Here is a 19,769-nt window from a genome sequence, read left to right as displayed (position 1 = left end):
ACTCTAATTTATATTCTTATAGAAAATTATTAAACTGTAGTTTATTTGTTTATATGTAAGCCACTATATTATCTGGGTTACACCTTCTCTTTTGCTCTCAGTGCCTACTCAGCGCGCCTTGAACCCGTGTCTCACGCTTGGAAAATAGGCGTGAATCCTGAACGAGGGAACAAGGCTTGAGCAAGGCGTGAGCGTGGCTGTTGAGCGTTGCTTCGACGTAAGACACCAAGACCTTGAGGAACCCGGTGCTGTGATTTGCAATCAGAAACTTTTGACATTTGAACTTGTTGTGGCCCTTTTCTCAGCAATCAACCGCAATGTTGCGTTGACTTCCTGATCTATCACGAACGGTTGCTGTGAAAAGAGTCTCCAGATGTAACGTTTTACAGTTGACTTGAGCCTAACATCAGTGATTGAGTCGGGTGGTTATAAATATTGCGGTGTTAGCATAGATTATTTTAGTGTAAATGTGTGGATTTACCAGCCCAAGATGAGACGTTGACTCTGGGGGTTTAATTTAGTTTAAAATATAATTTTTGAGGCTTTACCGCTCCTTCACCCCACATTATTTTTAAGTACTGCAAATCAGATGTTCAGATAGAATGGAAAAACACCACAATGTTATGTGAATGAATAGGCTACTAATCATAAGATCCAGCCAAAACCCATTAAGAACTTTCCAGTTTTGCACCTCCCTCCTCTGTCCTGTCCTCCCTGTGGAACCCTAACGTCACTGTTTATTACTATGTGTGATTCTTTAATATCTATAAATACAGATGCAATCTCTGCTCTGCTCCTTTTAGGGTGCACCTGCTGCTGCCCTGCAGTTTCTCTCTTAAGGTCGTTACGCACGCGCTGTTGGTTTTTTCTTATGCAATACATTTTTGTCCGTCAATAAGATTTTTTCTTTTTTCCCCAGACAAGGGTCGATTTGTCAGAAATTCACTTCCGACGTGAACACATCTGTTGCTGTGATTGACAGGTGGCTCAAAATTTGCATTGCATTTTCATGCAGTATATTTGCATCGCTCTTGGTGTGTAAACAGTCTTTTTAGTATGATGTCCACCCAAAGGTGGACAGAGCAGGGTTGGGCCCTTCTGCAGCTGCTACTGGTGGCATCTCTCTCTGGGGCTGAGGAGCCGGTGTGTCGGCAGATAGGTGAGCCGGAGATCCCCCAGCTGTCTAAGAATGGAGACATTATTTTGGGTGGACTCTTCCCTTTCCACAGCAGCTGGAAAGACAGACATGACACCTACATGTACAGACCACCACTACTGCAGTGCACAAGGTAAATAACACTGTAGCAAGCTGCTTGACATAAGTAAGATAGAAGATTAGAAGAGCTGGGTAGATATATAAACTGTATTAAAAAAGGTTATCACACTGAGTTGTGAAATAAGAAATATTTACTGATATTCACTTTTAATTTTTAGGACATACTGGGTATACTACAGTAACACCAACAATGTATAACTGCTTGTGTCAAGCCTGGTTTTCTCAGGTTTCCAGGTTGCTCAGGCTATGCTCTTTGCCATTGAGGAGATTAACAACAGCACAGACTTGCTGCCTGGCATCTTTCTGGGCTACAAGATCTATGATGAATGTGGCAACAGTGCAAAAGGAATAAGGGTGGCACTGGCCTTGGCTAATGGTAATGAGGATATATCCACAGCCTCCAAGGCACCCTGCAGACCGGCCCAAGTGCTGGCCATTATAGGACCGGACTCCTCCTCTCCTTCCATGGCTGTATCCACTGTCATTGGACCTTTTCACATCCCATTGGTGGGTAGTCCCCCCCCCCCTTCACCTAATGTATAATCAATAATGTATAATTAATGCTAATGTGCTCTGAGTTTTTTGTAGATTGTTTTAGAATTTGCATCCTCATCTTGTGAATCTCATTCCTTTACTCCCTAGATCAGCCACTGGGCCACCTGTGCTTGTCTCAGTGACAAAGTCCGGTACCCATCATTCCTCAGAACAATACCCAGTGACTTCTACCAGGGCAGAGCTCTGGCCCAGTTGGTAAAGCACTTTGACTGGACTTGGGTCGGGGCAATTAGGAGCAATACTGATTATGGCAACAAAGGCATGGCCATATTCACAGAGACGGCCCAAAAGCTGGGCATCTGTCTAGAGTACTCTGTATCCTTCTTTAGAACAGATGCACCAGAAAAAATACAGGCAATAATTGACATGATCAAAGTTTCCACTTCCCAGGTGATTGTCACTTTCCTCAACTCCCAAGATTTGGAAATACTAATACATGAGATGGCCAACCACAACCTAACTGGGTGCCAGTGGGTCGGCACTGAGAGCTGGATCATTACCCCCTCCTTTGCAACTATGAATGGACACCACATCCTGGATGGTGCTATAGGGCTGACCATGCCCAAGGCCCATGTCACAGGCATGAGAGAGTTCATCTTGGATTTAAAGTCACTCAATTCATCTACTGATAATGAATTGTTCACAGAATTCTGGGAGACAATCTTTGATTGTAGGTTCAAGCAGATGAAGGCGTCAGAGGGGAATCAGAGATACTGTACTGGGTCTGAAGATCTCTCTGGGCAGCAGCACATTTTCACTGATATGTCAAACATGCCCTACTTTGCCAATATCTATAAAGGAGTGTATGCTGTGGCTCACGCTCTACATAGTATTCTTGGCTGTAAAGAAATGTGTGACAATAAGGTACAGCCAGATCCATTCACAGTGAGTTGGTATTGTTTATTACATTGTTGCATGTCCATCATTCTGCAGAGCAAGAATGAGGTGGTTTACACTGAATGGAATAAGTAAAGTATTATCTACCCACTTAGATTTTGCAGCACATAAAAAAGGTTCAGTTCAAGACAAAGGAGGGGGAGGATGTTTACTTTGATGAGAACGGAGACCCAGCAGCAAAGTATGAAATCATAAACTGGCAGCCGGACGAAAATGGCAGTGTGGAGTTTGTCGCTGTTGGTCTTTACGACGGATCTTTACCTGCAGAAAAACAGCTAAATCTGCACACTAAGTCCTTAATTTGGGCACAGAAGCAGGTTAATATCATATGATCATTCATGGATTGTTAACTTGTGGGATTATTGTATCGTAATGTCGATTTGATCAGAATTCCAAATGGTGACTTGTAAAGACAAGAGCATATCAAAGTTTATCTCATACTGCTTGTTTGTTCATGCAGGTGCCTGTGTCAGTGTGCAGTGAGAGCTGTCACCCAGGAACCCGTAAGGTCCTCCAGAAAGGAAAGCCAGTCTGCTGCTATGACTGTATACCATGTGCAGAGGGAGAATTCAGCAACACCACAGGTACTCTCATATTGTTTAATGAATCAGAGTAAGAACACCTGTAAATTATGTTGGTAAATTCAATATCAGCAAATAAATATAAAAATATAATAGCAGTATTTATATGTTTATATGCAGTACAATTCCTAGTAAAAATGTAGTTAATCATCAGTGCATTTGAATATCAAATTTGGGAGTACTGTGAAGTCTTGTTCTGATTTATAGAACATGGCTGAGTAGCAACAATGTGTAAATTAGTTGTAGATAATGAACGACTAATTATTAATTTTTCAGGGTTTCAGGGTCACAGGAGGCTGGAACCTATCCAAGCATACATTTGGTGTAAAATTCTGAATCAATTAACTACGTCAATAGGTAGCGTACGTTCTCCATCCTTTTATTTTCTCCCTTAGTCAAATATACACTATTCCTTGCATGACCAAGATGATCACACTTGGCCTACCACCACAACTTTATGTTCTCCCAAAAATGAAAATTCAGTCATTATCTACCCCACCATCAATCGCTCGGAGCAGTGATCTAGAGCCACATGCGACTCCTTTATGGATAGTTGTGACTATTTTAAGTCCTAAGTTAAAATAAATAAATAAATAAATAAATAAATGAATAAATGAATAAATGAATAAATGAATAAATAAATGAATAAATAAATAAATAAATAAATAAATAAATAAATAAATAAATAAATAAATAAAATAAAAAAAGTAGGAAATGGACAGTTTTTTTTATTGAGGCTCTTGCAAATACTTTTTTTTGGTCAATGTGGCTCCTGATATGCTCAACTGCACCTGCTCAAAACAACTGTCTAATTTTTATTATTATTATATATATATATATATATTTTTTATTGCAAGGCAGAGTACAGTGCACATTGCTGTATAGTCAAGCAAACATATTTAAAAATTTTACAGAAACAATAATATTACAGCTTAGAATGTACAGTTATCTCCATCCCCCCGCTTTTTTCCATAACACACAAGGCTGAACAGACAATAAAATAAACAAAAAACAAAAACAAAGCGAAACAAACAAAAAACTGAAAATCACACACACGCACACACTCAGAATTTACAGCGTGGTGAGGGTGCTTGCAAAAAAGAAATATATATGTATATATACACATATGCATTGGGTCCTGCACAAGGGGGTCTATGGGAGACCAACCAAGCGAATCACCCATCACCTCTGACTTCGTCGAGGTAGGCCAGAAACGGTTCCCAAACAACTAGAAATCTCCTGAGTGAGTTGGTCCTCAGGTACCTGAATCTCTCCATCGGTATAACAGAGATCATGTCCGCCAGCCACAGCTGGAAAGAGGGTGGAGAAGAGGACTTCAACTCCTGCAAGATGAGTTTCTTGGCAACGATTGTTCCCTGTGTCAGAGATTGCTGCACAGCTGTAGAGAAGTCCAAAGAGGACTCAGAGCAGCCAAAAATGGCGAGTTCTGCCTCTGGCTGAAGGGCTATGCTGTAGGCATTAGAGTACCAGTCAAATACCCCGGCCCAGAAACCAGTCAGTAAAGGGCAGGACCAGAAAGCATGAGATAGGGTGCTCTCCGATATACGACACCTGACACACAGTGGTGAGACAGATGGGTACATCTTGTACAACTTATGGTTAGAATAGTGAAGATGGTGACTGACCTTAAATTGGATCAGCTGGTGTCTACTGTTAACTGAGCAAAGCTTTATCACAGACATACTCCTGTCCCATATAATGTCAGATAAATCAATGCCAAGTTCCCCCTGACACGCTTCTCTAATCCTCTCAGTAGAGACTGTGGTGCAGTTGTGCAAATCTAGAAATGAGATGCTTGGAGTGAGCAGGGCTTAGCAGTACATCAAAAAAAGCATTTTCATCTGGAAGCACTTTAAAAGTATGAATTTTGGATCGAACATAATTTCTGAGTTGCAGGAATCTGAGCCAGTTCGTGCCAGGCAACTCAAACTTCCTCTTCAGTAGATCAAAGGATTAAGTGACCATCTATATATAAGTCTTTGATGGAGACTAGCCCGTTCTCACTCCAAGCATGGTAGTTTATGTCTGACCATGGACACAGAAAAGAGTGATTGAAACAAATTGGTGTATGGACAGAACATCTGGTAGGCTCAAAGCATTAATTTGGTTTTACAATTCTGACAGAGTTTTTCACAACAAAACTTAAATTTCCTAGGGTCCCAGGGTTCTCTAGCTTAGCGAATAGCATGGCTGGCAGTGAAGAGCTGCCAATAGAGCTGGCCTCCATGCTTTAGCCACAGGGGAGCCCCGGGGGTTATATTGCCAGGAATCCCCAGGCACCAAAACATTACAGCCCTAACATTAGCAGCCCAGTAGTAGTGCCTAAACACTGGTAAGTCCAGCACTCCTACAGACTTGGATTTTTGCAAATGAATTTTCGAGATTATAGGTTCTTATAGTTCCAGATGTACCAAACAAGTTCATTTCGTCTATCTATTATTAACTATTAGAGTTTTCTTATTGAAAGACTGTGTGTATTTTGTCATACCTGACAGTTTCGACTGCTGCTTCCTGCAGTCTTCCTCAGAGACGTCACGTGATGTTGTTGTGACGTGCTGTATGGCTGGTTTATGAAGGGTTGGCCATCCCACCTGGATAGGTAGGATGACCATGCCCCCTGCTGGCCGGTAGTTTATGGAGGAGGACTGTGTCCCAGGTGTGGGATAGCATGTAGGCCCCCTCATCCCGGTTCACAGTCCGGGGTGCACGTTTCCGTATCTCCGTTGCTTCCCTGATCCAACGGTGGTATTTGTTGCTTTCCGATCTGATGACCTTGGCCTTCTCCCAGTCCATGATGTGATTCTCTCTTTTACAGTGATCCGAGATGGCTGATTTCAGATTCTCCTGGTCTGCTTTCTGTTTTGTTGCACGTGTGAGCGCTCCAGTTGTTTCCTTTTCACACTCTTTCTGGTGTTCTTTCTTGTGTGTGCCAAATGCTCTGCCCGTTTCTCCAATGTAAGTCTTATTGCATGATAGGCATGGGATCTCGTATATTACGTCACACTTCTTGATGGGTTCAATGCGGTCCTTGGGGTGCACCAGCATCTGGCGTAGCTTGGTGTGCGGCTTCACCGGTGTGCTTATGCAGTGTTTTCTCATCGCCCTCTGTACTCGCTCTGTGAGCCCCCTGATGTAGGGAAGGGTGACCATGCCCAGGCTTTCTGGCTTGGTTGTGTTTTTCCTCTTTGTTTCCCCTTTGTTTATGTTCTTCTGGACTGCTTCCTTTCCCTTTCTTATGGCCCAACCTGGGTAGTCACACTGGGTGAGTGCGTGTTTTATGTGTTTCTCTATCAAGCTATTCAAGGCGGATTCAGTAGAGAGTTGAAAACAGTGACCGGGCATCAGTAGTGCTGGAGATTTTGTTTTGATAGAACGTGGATTTAGCTGTGGTTAAGGTGGAGGAGAATGATCTGAGGAGGGATTGATAGTTGATGAGGTCAATGGGGTCATGAGAGATATTCCATTTATGTTCTGCCACTCTAAGCGTGGCCCTCTGGGGGGGGGGGGGGCAGGTAAGCCATGGGCTGGGGGGGGGCGGTCAGGTTTGAATGTTACAGGGCAGAGATTATTGAGAGAGGAGGATAATGATGAGCAATGTCTGTGGCCTCGTTGGCAGAGACTAGGCAGAAGTCCTTATTGGGGGTAGGGTGGCAGTAAATGCATCAGAGAGCTGGGTGGGAGGGAGGGAGCGGATACCACAACGGATGGTGGGGACATGGGGGCATGGGGGCGTTCCGGTAGGGAGGTGGTGAATTAAATTAAATAGTGGTCGGATAAATGTGGCGGGGTGATTGACAGTTCAGCAGTGGGGCAATTCCGAGTCAGGAACAGGTCGAGTGTGTTGCCTGCTTTATGAGTGGGAGGTGTGGAAGTCAGGGTGAGATTAAAGGAGGATAGGAGAGACAGAAAGTCAGCTGATCAAGATTTATTTATATGGATATTCATATCTCCCATAACCATTAGCGGTGTGTTAATGTCTGGGATGGCTGAGAAAAGCATGTCAAGCTCGACTATGAACTCCTCCAGTTGGCTTCCAGATGGCCGATATATGATGATAATGTAAATATTAATGGGGAATGAAACAGTGAGTGCTCTTCAAATGAGGAAATGTTATTTAACAGAGAGAGAGTTTTGAGAATTTCCAATCCTTTGAGAGGAGGATGCCTGTCCCGCCTCCACGTCCAGTAAGGCGGGGTAAGTGCGAAAAGACGATGTCCGTAGAAAGAGCAGCAGGTGTAGCGGTGTTCTCCGGAGTGATCCAAGTTCAGTTAATGCCAGAAGTGGAATATCGGATATAGAAGCAAGATAATTTATGAACTCAGTTTTGTTCCCGGCAGATTGACAGTTCCAGAGTCCAAAATCAAATGAGGGGGTAGATTAGACAGTATTGAGTGAGGTGAGGGTAGCAGGGGTGATGGTGATGAGATTGTTGTAATTTAATGAACGGTTATGGGTCTTGTATGACATGGTGCGGGCTGTGATATGTGTGAGGATTAGTTTGGGAATTTCTGAGGAAGCAGAGGCATGTATAGCAGCCGAAGTGAGCCCACCAGGCCGAAGGGGGGCGCTAGGGACGTCGGGATGGTAGGGGGAGCTACCTTGGGAAGGCGGAGAGGAAGTGAGTGTAGGGGACGAGGCTAGTGGTCAGCGTTGTGGACAGGAATGTACTGCATAGCGAGTGTTAGCTGTTAGCATGCTAACCCTTCATTTGTTTGGGTGAAGACCGTCACAGCGCGGGACGGTTCCAGCACAAGTTGAAATTGTGGATGAAGTTGATATAGTGGAAGCTACACTCGGATTGGAGCCATGTATGAAGACTGAGGGTCCGGCTGCATCTGAGCGGCCCACCGCGGGGAATGGACCTGAGATAAAGACTGACTTTGCACTACATTTGAGGAGGGCAAAGAGACGGAGGAAGTGGGCTTTCGTTATCACAGACTGCTGGAGGGCGATATCATTAGTGCCAACGTGCATTATTCTCGAGATGGACGGTGGAAGAGAGGATAAAATATCTGGGAGCTTATCAATTATATCAAGGAATTTTGCTTCAGGGAAACTGTGTCTGATTACGTTTACGAGTCGGATCTTACGGACCATGGAATCACCGACTATCAGTGTAGTTGGAGGGACTAGTGAAGGTAGAGTGGATGGCTGTGGCAGCTCTTGTGCGTGGGGGCTTGGTGATTTGGTGGATCGTACTGAGTGAACCAGGGACTGTGGATTGTCTGGAGGGCGAGGAGTGAACTGAATGGTCCCTATCGTTGCATCGGCGCAGTTTCTAGGCCGAGCGGCAGGCGCAGATCAAAGCAGTGGGCGTGGAAAGGCGCACTTGATATCGTCGTGCTGGCGCTAGATGCAGCCCAAAGCATTACAACCACGCCTTTTAGGCGTAAAATTATGCACCGTCATGCTCATTGGATAAGTGCAATAAACGAATCGCACGCTTGCCTTTTTAGCTCCAATTCCAGTGATCCCGCAAAACCAGACGAAAGCCAAACGCTCTGCCCCCCCCCCCCCCCTCCCTTCATCCAGCCTGTCTGTCTGCATTATAGGCTATTATTCCATATTATTATGCTTCTCAAACCAATCTAACTGCAGTTTCAATACTGCAAGCATGTAAATACGCTACACTATAGCAAGATCAAAGTGAAAATAATGTTCTATGCATCAGCTAGAAAAATATAGCCTATTAGATTGGTGAAAGTTTGTCCAGAAAGATATCATTTTCTCTCGCCTGCTGCAGGAAGGATGATGCACATAAATATACCCTACATTATGTCAAGTCATTGCATAAATGTGTTTTTATTGTAAAACTAAATGTGAAATAGGGCCAAGTTATTGGAGAGACATCACAGTATAGCAGATGCCATTAGAAGCGCGTTCCGAAGCGCGTTCCGCTGTTACTTCTCTAAATCACGTTAACTCGACAAGGGGTATATATATGCCCAGGAGGACATATATGTTTCACATAGGGTGGTGTTTTCATTTCATGTTTTATTTGGTCCAATATTGAAATGTTGACAATGGCAGGCTGTGTTACCATTACACATTAATTTAGAACTACCTTTTATATCTATTTTGGCTCATTTGGTGGCTATTTAGTAGCGAAATGAAGAAACACAATGCATGCTGGGAACTCAGAGAGAGAGAGAGAGAAGGGTGACAGAGAAGAAGCAGTGAAGGCAAAGAATAGGCCTGCTTTTCAAAAGCGCAAAGCGCTAAATGTAGGCAAGGGTCCCAAGATATCACTAGGCTGGTATTTAGCGCCGACACGCCCACTTTGGGACTGCGCCACGCCCATTCGGCCTAAAGCGCATTTGGCAGCCTAAAGCCTATTGCTATCTTGCCGAAACAGGCGCAAGGCACGTTTTTTTGCGGTTAAGGCCTGTAATAGCGCCGATGGCCTGTGGGAGAATAGAGCCCAATATGTCCAGGACGAGTTGGGTGGGCGTGCCGCATGGAGCGGCGGCCAGCAGAAGAGACGGGCGGCGTGGACACGGCCGCTGGGGTGGGGGGCAGGGGGAGGGGGCCATCCGAATCTGGAGCCAGGGTGGTAGGGGAAATTATCTGGAAGTGGGGGAGAGTCCTCGAGGGCGGAAAACTTGTTGTTGGTGGTCAACTGGGTGGGCTGGACTGGGCCGGGGCGAAAGAGGAGCTTCCCCTCATGTTTACCGCTACAGGCGGCAGTCCATGTCATAGTGGCTTAGCTCCCCACTGGGCCAAGTGGTCAGCAGCTTGAACAAAGATGTCAGTCGAGCATGCGGGACAGTCTCATCCAGGTCTTCAGCAGCTGGTGCGCCACGGCCCACGATGATCTCGGGGTCCGTTGAGTCCAGATCATCGGTGAGGACTGGGGGACACCTGGAGACCACCGATTCCATGATCTCTTCCTCGTCTCTAATCTTAGGTGGAGGGTGGAGATTCTCCCTTGATTTTATTTGATTTTATTTGATTTTATTAATTCATGCTTGCAGTGGAGCCAAGGCCCCATTGAAAAACTGCAGAACTTTACAGAGAATCATACATTACAAAAAGATAAACTACATAAAAGATAAGCTACATACAAAACAAATTTTAGGTTAAGAGTATTTCAGGGCAGCAAAGCAAGGGCAGGTAGCAGTTCATGGTGGTCATGCTGTATTATTTTTCATTGTCATTGAACAGTCTGACTGCAGTATGCAGGGTTGAATTTTTCAGCCTGCTGGTCTTGGCCTTGGGTTCAGCCAGCTTGTGTTGGTTCCTCAGTGTCCTGGCAGTGCAGCTGCCTCGTGTTGGAGGGAGCAGGTCATGCAGAGGATGTTGCTCATTGTGCATGTTCCTGACCAGCTTCACTGCAGCCTCCTCCCTCCTGGTCTGGAGTGACGGCAGGGGTTGTGAGATCTCACCAGCTCTCCTTCTGATGATTTTGCAGGCACGTGTCTGGACTCGCTCTAGCTCTGCCTGTTGTTTTTTAGAGCATCCCACCAAGAGCACTGAGCTGTATTCCAGACACGGCCTGATGAGAGTGGTGTAGATGGTGATGAGGTCATCTGCAGGTAGACCGTGTCTCGCCATGACAGTGAGATAGTGCAGCCGCTTGGAGGCAGTTTTTATTGCTTTTTCGATGTGCACATCTCCAGTCAGCTTTTGATCCAGGTGGTATCAGAGATACTTAGTTGTTTCCACAACAGGAACTTCCTGTCCCCCCAGCATCAGCGGGGGAGGTTGTGGTGGGTCCCGGGCAAAACATATGCACAGCTCAACAGACTTTTTCCCGTTGAGCGTCATTTTGTTCTTTGCTGCCCACTCGTCCAGCCTTTGTGCCTCCAGGCGCATTGATGTGTCTGACATGATGTTGGATATGGGAATGGCTCTCGACAGCCCGATGTCGTCTGCATATCCCACATCAAGGGTGTCCTCAAACACATCATGTCGGGTGGCCATATAGAGGAGGAAGACATATGGGGAAGCTAACCCCCCTTGTGGCACCCCAGATGTGACTTCAATCCAGGGGCTATGAGCCCCATTTGCCACAACTCTTTGTCTCCTCCCTGATACATGTAGCTGTGTATCCAGGCTGTCAGAGATGGGCACAGTAACAAGTCCAGTATGTTTTGCATCAGGGTCCCGTGGTCAATTTGGTCGAACGCCTTTGACATATCTGCCAACAGTACTCTCACCATTGTTGGTTTGGAGTCGGTTTCAGTGAGCCAGGTGTGCATTGCTCTAACTAAAGCCGTTGTGGTGCTGTGCTTGGGCAGATATGCATATTGATTTTTACACACGTCGAGCACTGTGGGCATGAGCTTTTTCAAGACAAATCGTTCTATTGTTTTCCCTACACAAGAGGTTAGGGAGATGGGACGCCAGTCTGAGATTGAGCCAGGGTCTTGGCCTTTGGGTATGGGACAGACATTTGACTCTTTCCATATATCGGGGACACACCCCTGTTGGTAAGAGCAGTTGGCCAGATGTGTGATGACCGGAGCCAGGTCCTCTGCCAGTTCTTTAAGCAGCCAGGTTGGAATGCCGTCCGGCCCACTTGCTTTCCGGGGGTCCAGCCGAGTGAGGGCTAGCTTCATCTCACTAATGCTACAGATGTCACTTTGTGTGGGAGGTCCGGGTAATGGGAAAACACAGTAGGGCGTTGTTTTAGTCCATGACTTGGCAAAGAAGTTGTTCAGAGCTTGTGCAACTGTGTTTTCTTCAACTCCCTGTATTTTAATTCTTGCATCGGGTGACTTAGTTCGTCCTAGGCCTTTGTTTATAAAGTTCCACCACTCCCACCACTCTTGCAATACGGACATCTACTGGGAGAGCAGTAATGGCAGCTGTCAAAGGCAGATGGTGAGTTGAATGGTGATGGCATGTTTTGACGGTTGTCCGGTGGAGGTTGCTGTGGGAGAAGAGATAGCTATGGCCAGTAAAAGGGTCGGAACAGGGTAGCGAAATCAGTCTTCAGTATTTATTACCGAGGTGAATCAGCTTTGATTCCTCGTGAGTCCATTGTGGGAGCGAGTGGATTGGTTAAACTCACTCCCCAGTATAAAAGCATGTTAATCAGCTCCGCCAAGGGAGCGAGCTCTCTTGGTGGAGTGGTTAGTGTCTTTGACTCCCAAGCCGAAGGTCGGCGGTTCGTAACGGCCCCTGGGCAAGCCCTTAACATGGGTTGCTGCAAGTACCACCTACACAACGCTGTTACATTGGTGCCGTGACCCGGATATCCAATGGGTGTGGAGTGAGTTTAAGGGGGTGAGTGTAACCGAGGTGAATCAGCGTTGAATCCTCGTGAGTCCATTGTGGTAACGAGTGGATTGGTTAAACTCACTCCCTAGTATAAAGGCATGTTAATCAGCTCCACCAAGGGAGCGAGCTCTCTTGGTGGAGTGGTTAGTGTCTTCGACTCCCAAGCCAAAGGTCGGCGGTTCGTAACCACCCCTGGGCAATCCCTTAACATGGGTTGCTGCAACTACCACCTACACAACGCCGTTACATTTAGTCAGGTAGCCCACAGCGGTTGAAGGTTAGCAGAGATTTCACACAGAAGTACTTGTCTCCAAGGAATTGGACAGAAACTTACCGACACGGGCCCGGTAAAGGGCCCGCTGCGGTGGTAATACTCCAGTAAGCTCGGTCCCCTGGGCAAGGCTGGGAGAAGGCTCTCTCGTCCATAATGTAGTCCCTCCGTATAGCAGTTGACGAACACGGTAGTAGTGAAAAGTAAAAATGGCACAAGGCAAAGTGATCAAAGTATATTGCGAGGCTAAGAACAGGTTAAAAGCCTAATATAAAACCATGAGATTGGGACAGGTAACATAGGAGATTATTAGCCGGAAGCAACCTGTGTGTCTAGTAGTCTAACTAAAACAGAGATTATCCAAAGTAATCTGTCTCTGATTGCAGAGTGAATGTCACGTTAAAACAGTAAAAGCTTGATAGGATGTAAACGTGCATTTGCTATAATTTTAGAGGCATAAAAGTTTAAATTAGTAAAAAAACGCAGATCGACAGGCAGGTAACAGACGGCGTGTCGCAGATAATTGTGGCTGACGGATATGACCTGTTATACCGATGGAGAGACTTAAGTTCCTGAGGTCCAACTCACTTAAGAAATTCTCTGCTATTTGGGACCCGTTTCTAGCCTACCTCGTTGAGGTTGGGGGGGACGGGTGATTTGCCGGGCTGGTTTCTCATGGTCCCCCTGTGTGGGATCCTGGGCAAAATACCTCTTACATGCATATAAGCACCTTACTTACCTTTTTTTGTGTGTGTCTGAGCCTGTTTGTCTTGTTCAAAATAGTTGAAATTAAAATATTGGAAAAGAAAATGTCACGGCCAGTGCTTCTAGCATTAACAGTAACAAACGTGCAAACCTTAATACCATGGTGCTGCGTCTATATGCCGACAACACGCAATGCCAATAGCCCACAAGCAGAACCAGCTGAGTGAGGCGACGTGCATCGTGTCGGTCAGGGGCGGACTGGGAAAATAATTCAGGCCGGGCATTAGATACCAAGCAGGCCAGGCCCATACGGGCCGACGCGCGTGCCGTTTGAAGCCCAATTTGGGCCGTTTGAAGCCAGATTTGGGCCATTTGAAGCCCAATTTGGGTCGTTTGAAGCATGATTTGGGCCGTTTGAAGCCCAATTTGGGCCGTTTGAAGCCAGATTTGGGCCGTTTGAAGCCCAATTTGGGCCGAGTCCAATTTTACAATGAGATGCACCCACTTTAACCCTGAATAAAGTAATAAAACCACTAGTAAACCAGTAGGCGGCGCCTGGCCTGCTGTTCAGTGAGTAGCCTGACTGCGGGCACCAATTTTTTTTTTTTTTTTTTTTTTTGCAGGCCAGGCCAGGCCAGGCCACCGGGCATTTGCCCGACGTGCCCGATTATGCAGTCCACGCCTGGTGTCGGTGGACCGGCTGGAGCTCCTGCACGGCTCCAGTGCAGTGGGCTCCAGCCCTAACCCCTAACCCTAGCAGGCTATCGGCATAGTGAGTGGACCCAAATACCATTCCACGATAACAGATTAATCGATCTTTCCATTGAATTTGGAAATTCTAAAGAAACAATAGCTATGGTTTTCTTTGACTAAGATAAGACTATAATACTCAGACTTTTAGTCGACTAAAACCTGACTAAATAACAACAGGATGAGGTTGACTAAATATGATGAAAAGTAAGAAGGCCATTTGACACGGGGCTAAGAGAGTAATAAAAAAATGCAAACAAAATTGACCCCGGCCTGGCCTGCTGCCAACGCTGTGGGGAAATAAGGGAGCTAGTCAGGAAATCTAATATCTGTTTTGATTTTAACCTGTAGATTCCATCACCTGTGAGCGATGCCATCCTGAATTCTGGTCAAACGAGAAAAGAGATGACTGTGAAAAGAAGGAGACAGAGTTTCTATCATATGAAGAGATTATGGGGGCACTGCTCGCGGCGGCGTCCCTGTTAGGAACATGCATGACTGCTATGGTGGCTTTCATCTTCTTCAGATACAGGAACAGCCCCATAGTCAAGGCCAACAACTCTGAGCTGAGCTTCCTGCTGCTCTTCTCCCTGTCCCTGTGTTTCCTGTGTTCTCTGACCTTCATCGGCCGGCCCTCTGAGTGGTCCTGCATGCTGAGACACACAGCATTTGGGATAATCTTTGTCCTCTGCATGTCTTGTGTTCTGGGGAAAACTATAGTGGTGTTACTGGCCTTCAGGGCTACACTTCCAGGGAGTAATATCATGAAATGGTTTGGCCCTGTTCAGCAGAGACTCAGTGTTCTGGCTTTCACTCTCATACAGGCCCTGATTTGCATACTTTGGCTAACTATCTCTCCTCCTTTTCCTTTCAAGAATTTTAAACACTTTAAAGACAAAATCATCTTAGAATGTGCATTAGGCTCAGATGTAGGCTTCTGGGCTGTGTTGGGCTATATAGGAGTCCTGGCTATGTTATGTTTCTTTCTGGCTTTTTTGGCTCGGAAACTTCCTGATAATTTCAATGAAGCCAAATTCATCACCTTCAGCATGCTGATATTCTGTGCAGTCTGGATCACCTTTATCCCTGCGTATGTCAGCTCTCCAGGGAAGTTCAGTGTTGCTGTGGAGATATTTGCAATTCTGGCCTCCAGTTTTGCACTGCTAATCTGTATTTTTATTCCAAAATGTTACATAATCTTATTGAAGCCAGAAAAGAACACAAAAAAGAACATGATGGGTAAAATGCCATCAAAATCATCATGATGAGTGAATATAATAAGCATAGTAGAATGACAAGAACTTGTTTCAATAAAAACAGATTTAATTCATTAATGCAATAGGGTACTATTATAATTAGCTGTGGTCATTGATATTGGTAATTTTAACAGTACTGGCATCTCACGCGCCATGCACGCTCAATTCCTAGGCTTGCCCGCCTTGCAGCTCGCATAGGCATCTCAGCCGCCTCGCGGAGGCACAGGACACACGTATGTGTGTGTGTGTGTGTGTGTATCACTGATGATGTCACAATGCCTATTACATCAGTGATGTCAGACACCGAAAGAAGTGGGATTCTGGCTTCAGACCCCCGTCTTCAGCCATGGACAGCTGTATGTTGGCAGCTCCAGTACAGGTGATCCAGCATCCCTGAAGTATGCCATCAAGGAGTAGCCAGGGCGAGGCCGCGCAGCGGGCGAGCTGCGTATGCCAGCTGATGCTGGGCCAGCTCGCCGAGCTGCAGGGCGGACGAGCCCAGGAATCAAACGTGTGAGATGCCTAGTTGTTTTGAAAAATGCTCCACAAATAAAGTTATTATTAATCTAAATAATGTATACAGTACACTAGAATATGTGTTGTTGTTAAGGTTCATTTCTCCGACTGGCAAACAAATTAGCTGCATTCCGATCTGCTAGTTCCCCTTCGTAGTGGACTGCACAGGTTATTCAGCCAGATCGGAACGCAGCCCGCTCTTGCAAACCCAATGTCTTTCTTCTTCTTCTTCTTTTTCATTTTGTTGAAGAACAAATGATCTATCTTACACTTGCATCAGAATGTCAACCACTACTAGTTTGTTCATTCACAAATTCATTCTCAAATGGAAGTTTCTTTGGGACAATAAAGTAATGTATTTAGTGTATTGTATTATTTTATATGATAAAAACAACTCTGGTGTCCGGTAGTCTCCTGAGACTTTGAGAGTTCAAATCCCCTTGTTTTTGAAGGCTTATAAGAGCCTTGCCTTGAGCTGTAGAGCTGTTTAGCCTGGCCTGCACAGCAGAGCACATTGCTGATGCTGCTCCTCTTGGTCCTACTCATGGGGAGAGGAGACAGCGTGTGTTGGCTACAAGGGTGGGCTTTCATCTAACCCTAACCCAGATCAAATAAAGTAGATCAGCAAGATAAGATCTCAGATAGTGTGAACGGTATAGTGGACATAATAGTTCTACAGTTCACATTGCTGTTTATTTATACGAGGGGTAATACAACTAATTGAGATAGTTATTTTCCCCTTGTCCCCCCATAGGCTACATATTTATTTAACACATTTTAACAATATTATATAATTTATTTAACATTTAATAATGTTAAATGCTGTAGATACTGACTTAACTATAAATGAGTGGGATTTAGCTCATACATTAAAAATAAAAATAATACATTTTTGATTTCTTTGGCGAGCTGCTTTTTGATGGCCTGAGATCTACCGGTAGATCACGATCTACCTATTGGGCACCCATGATTTATACGGTAGCGTCCAGACTGCATGACGACGACATTCCCCAAAATACCAAATAGTGTTTAACATCACGGTCGTTTTCCATATGAACTCCAAATGTGTCTTACATTGCTACATTCACTTCAAATTTGATCACGAGACCTATTTCCAAATCAGGCCCCTCATATATCCATTAAGGTCAAATAGCATCAGATTTGACATGTTCTGTAAGTCTACTCATATTCTATTTCCATTCTTATACTTATTGAACAATAATTACAATACTCTCTGATTAATAATACTAACAATAATAATGGTTGTATTAGTAGTAGTAGTAGTAATAGTAATAGTAGCCTATAGTAATATTATTGGTATTATTATTCTCATCATTATTATTATTCAAATAATAATAACTATAAAAGTCCAAATCTATCCATGGTTTTCACCGCTGGTGAAGTTTGCAGACTTCGCATGGTGCTGGAGCAGGCTGCCGTGCCATACTGCATTAACACTAGGGCCCCTATCTTTGCATCGGCGTAGTTTCTAGGCCGAGCGCCTGGCGCAGTGGGCGTGGACCAGCGCACTTGATATCTTGTTGGCGCTACACGCAGCCTAAATAATTACAACCACGCCTTTTAAGCGTAAAATTATGCACCGTCATGCTCATAGGATAAGCGCAATAAACGAATCGCACGCTTGCCTTTTAAGCTCCAATTCCAGTGGTCCAGCAAAACCAGACAAAAGCCAAGCGCTCTGCCCCCCCCCCCTCCCTTCATTTAGTCTGTCTGTCTCCATATATAGGCTATTATTATGCTTCTCAAACCAATCTAACTGCAGTTTAAATACTGCAAGCATGATACGCTACACTATAGCAAGATCAAAGTGAAAAGAATGTTCTAAAGGCATCAGCTAGAAAAATATAGCCTATCCCTATATGATGAGATTAATAGATTGGTGAAAGTTTGTCCAGAAAGATATCGTTTTCTCTCCCCTGCTAGGATGGTAGGATATGCACATAAATATAGCCTACATTATGTAAAGTCATTGCCTAAATGTGTTTTTATTGTAAAACTAAAATGTGAAGTAGAGCCAATTTATTGGGGCGGACATCACAGTAGGACATGACAGAAGCGCGTTACGCTGTCACACGTTAAATCGACAAGGGATAGGCCCAGGATGACATATAGGTTTCACATAGGGTGGTGTTTTCATTTCAATGTTTTATTTGGTCCAATATTGAAATGTTCTACAATTGCAGGTTGTGTTACCATTAAACATTATTTAAATCAACCTTTATATCTATTTCGGCTCATTTGGTTGCTATTTAGTAGCGAAATGGAGAAGCCCATTGCATGCTGGGACATTCACAGGCAGTGAACTTACAACTGCTTTTTCCTATGGGACCTGTGTTGTGTCTGAGCGAGGGAGTCAGAGAGAGACAGTCGTATTGTGCCTGTCAGACTGAGGAGAGAGGGAGAGAGTGACACAGAGAAGGGTGCCAGAGGGGAGCGCTCCGCGCAACTGGCGCACTGAATAGGCCTGGTTTTCAAAAGCGCTAAGCGCTAAATTTACGCCAGGTGGGAAGATATCATTAGGCCGATATTTAAGGCCGACACGCCCATTCTCGCCCATTCTGGGACTGCGCCACGCCCATTCGGCCTAAAGCGCATTTGGCAGCGTAAAGCCATATTGATATCTTCCCGAGGCAGGCGCAAGGCACGTTTTTTTTGCGTTTAAGGCCAGTTTTAGCGCCGAAGGCCTGTGGGAGAATAGGGCCCTAGAACTCCAGGAATTCTATAAGAACTCCCAAGGCAGTCATTCTGACTGAAATACATTATTTGAATATAATTTCAATAAACTATAGAATCTAAGAATAAATGGATCTGTAATGTTAGGATTGGTAATAATAAATATCAGGAAACACAAATATAAATTCTAATGACTGTTCAAATTCATTAGTTCATCACAACCACAGAACCAGCTATAATTACAGTTCATTCAAGAACACTCTCGTCATAGATTTAACTATTTATTGCATAAATGGAAATACAGTCATGTTTGGCGTTGAAGGCTCCGCTCTTTACAGAAGATGCTCCTCCCTGAACCGGCCCAGCAGCATGCTACGCCGAGCAAAAATCCCCCATGGGGATACAAGATTCCAGATAATTTTAAAGCCATAGTGAGTAACAGAGGGAGCCTAAGCAAGACATGGAAAACATGTTCACAAAGGTGGAGGCTGGGGTGGTGGAGGCAAAGCATTGCGAGCAGCAGCAGTGTGAGGCAGCATGGGTGGAGCAGATTGAATGAGAGAGAAGGCCGTATTTAAACGGACGGCCTTATGGCCCCAGCGTCTTAAGCTATCGCCTCCACTGTCCAGTTTTGTGCTGGGGTCTAAGCGCAGACACAGGTGTAGGCGTGGCCGTGGGTTTCTAGCCTATCATCTGTCTCGCGCAAGTGTCATTTAACGCTCTGGGGAAGATACCGTCGGTATGTTCCGAGCGCAAAGAGAGGTTTCGGCGTTTCCCGTTCCAAAATAGGCCTTCCAGCGCAATGTGTTCGAAAAAGGGGCCTTGGGTGCTCTCAATTTTAACGCCAGCAAATAGCTGGTCTTAGCGCAAACAACCCCACTATGCCAGGCATACGCCTGAGCGCAGACAGTATTCTCCGTGCAGTGCAGGAAATCCTTGCTTGGATACATAAGCACGGCATGGATGTCTATCTCTCTCTACAACACTTCGTGCATGCAGACACTCTTCCCTCCTCAGAATGC

At 45.1% G+C, this 19,769-nt stretch overlaps 1 protein-coding gene across 1 annotated transcript; it reads left to right on the top strand.

Moving 5' to 3' along the window:
• Positions 1 to 1,059: 1,059 nt before the first annotated feature.
• On the top strand, positions 1,060 to 15,546 carry LOC310779416 (extracellular calcium-sensing receptor-like; the record flags this gene model as incomplete). The annotated part of the gene is made up of 5 exons (XM_083639951.1): positions 1,060 to 1,159; positions 1,503 to 1,783; positions 1,919 to 2,146; positions 3,189 to 3,312; positions 14,633 to 15,546. 5 exons carry the CDS (start codon positions 1,060 to 1,062, stop codon positions 15,544 to 15,546), a joined length of 1,647 nt encoding a protein of 548 aa, XP_083496077.1.
• Between the last annotated feature and the right edge of the window lie 4,223 nt (positions 15,547 to 19,769).

The sequence above is a fragment of the Poromitra crassiceps genome (assembly GCF_964638095.1).
Source record: "Poromitra crassiceps genome assembly, chromosome: 7".
NCBI lineage: Eukaryota > Metazoa > Chordata > Actinopteri > Beryciformes > Melamphaidae > Poromitra > Poromitra crassiceps.
Note: the sequence above shows the minus strand (reverse complement) of the source record. Positions and strands in the feature narration are given on the sequence as shown.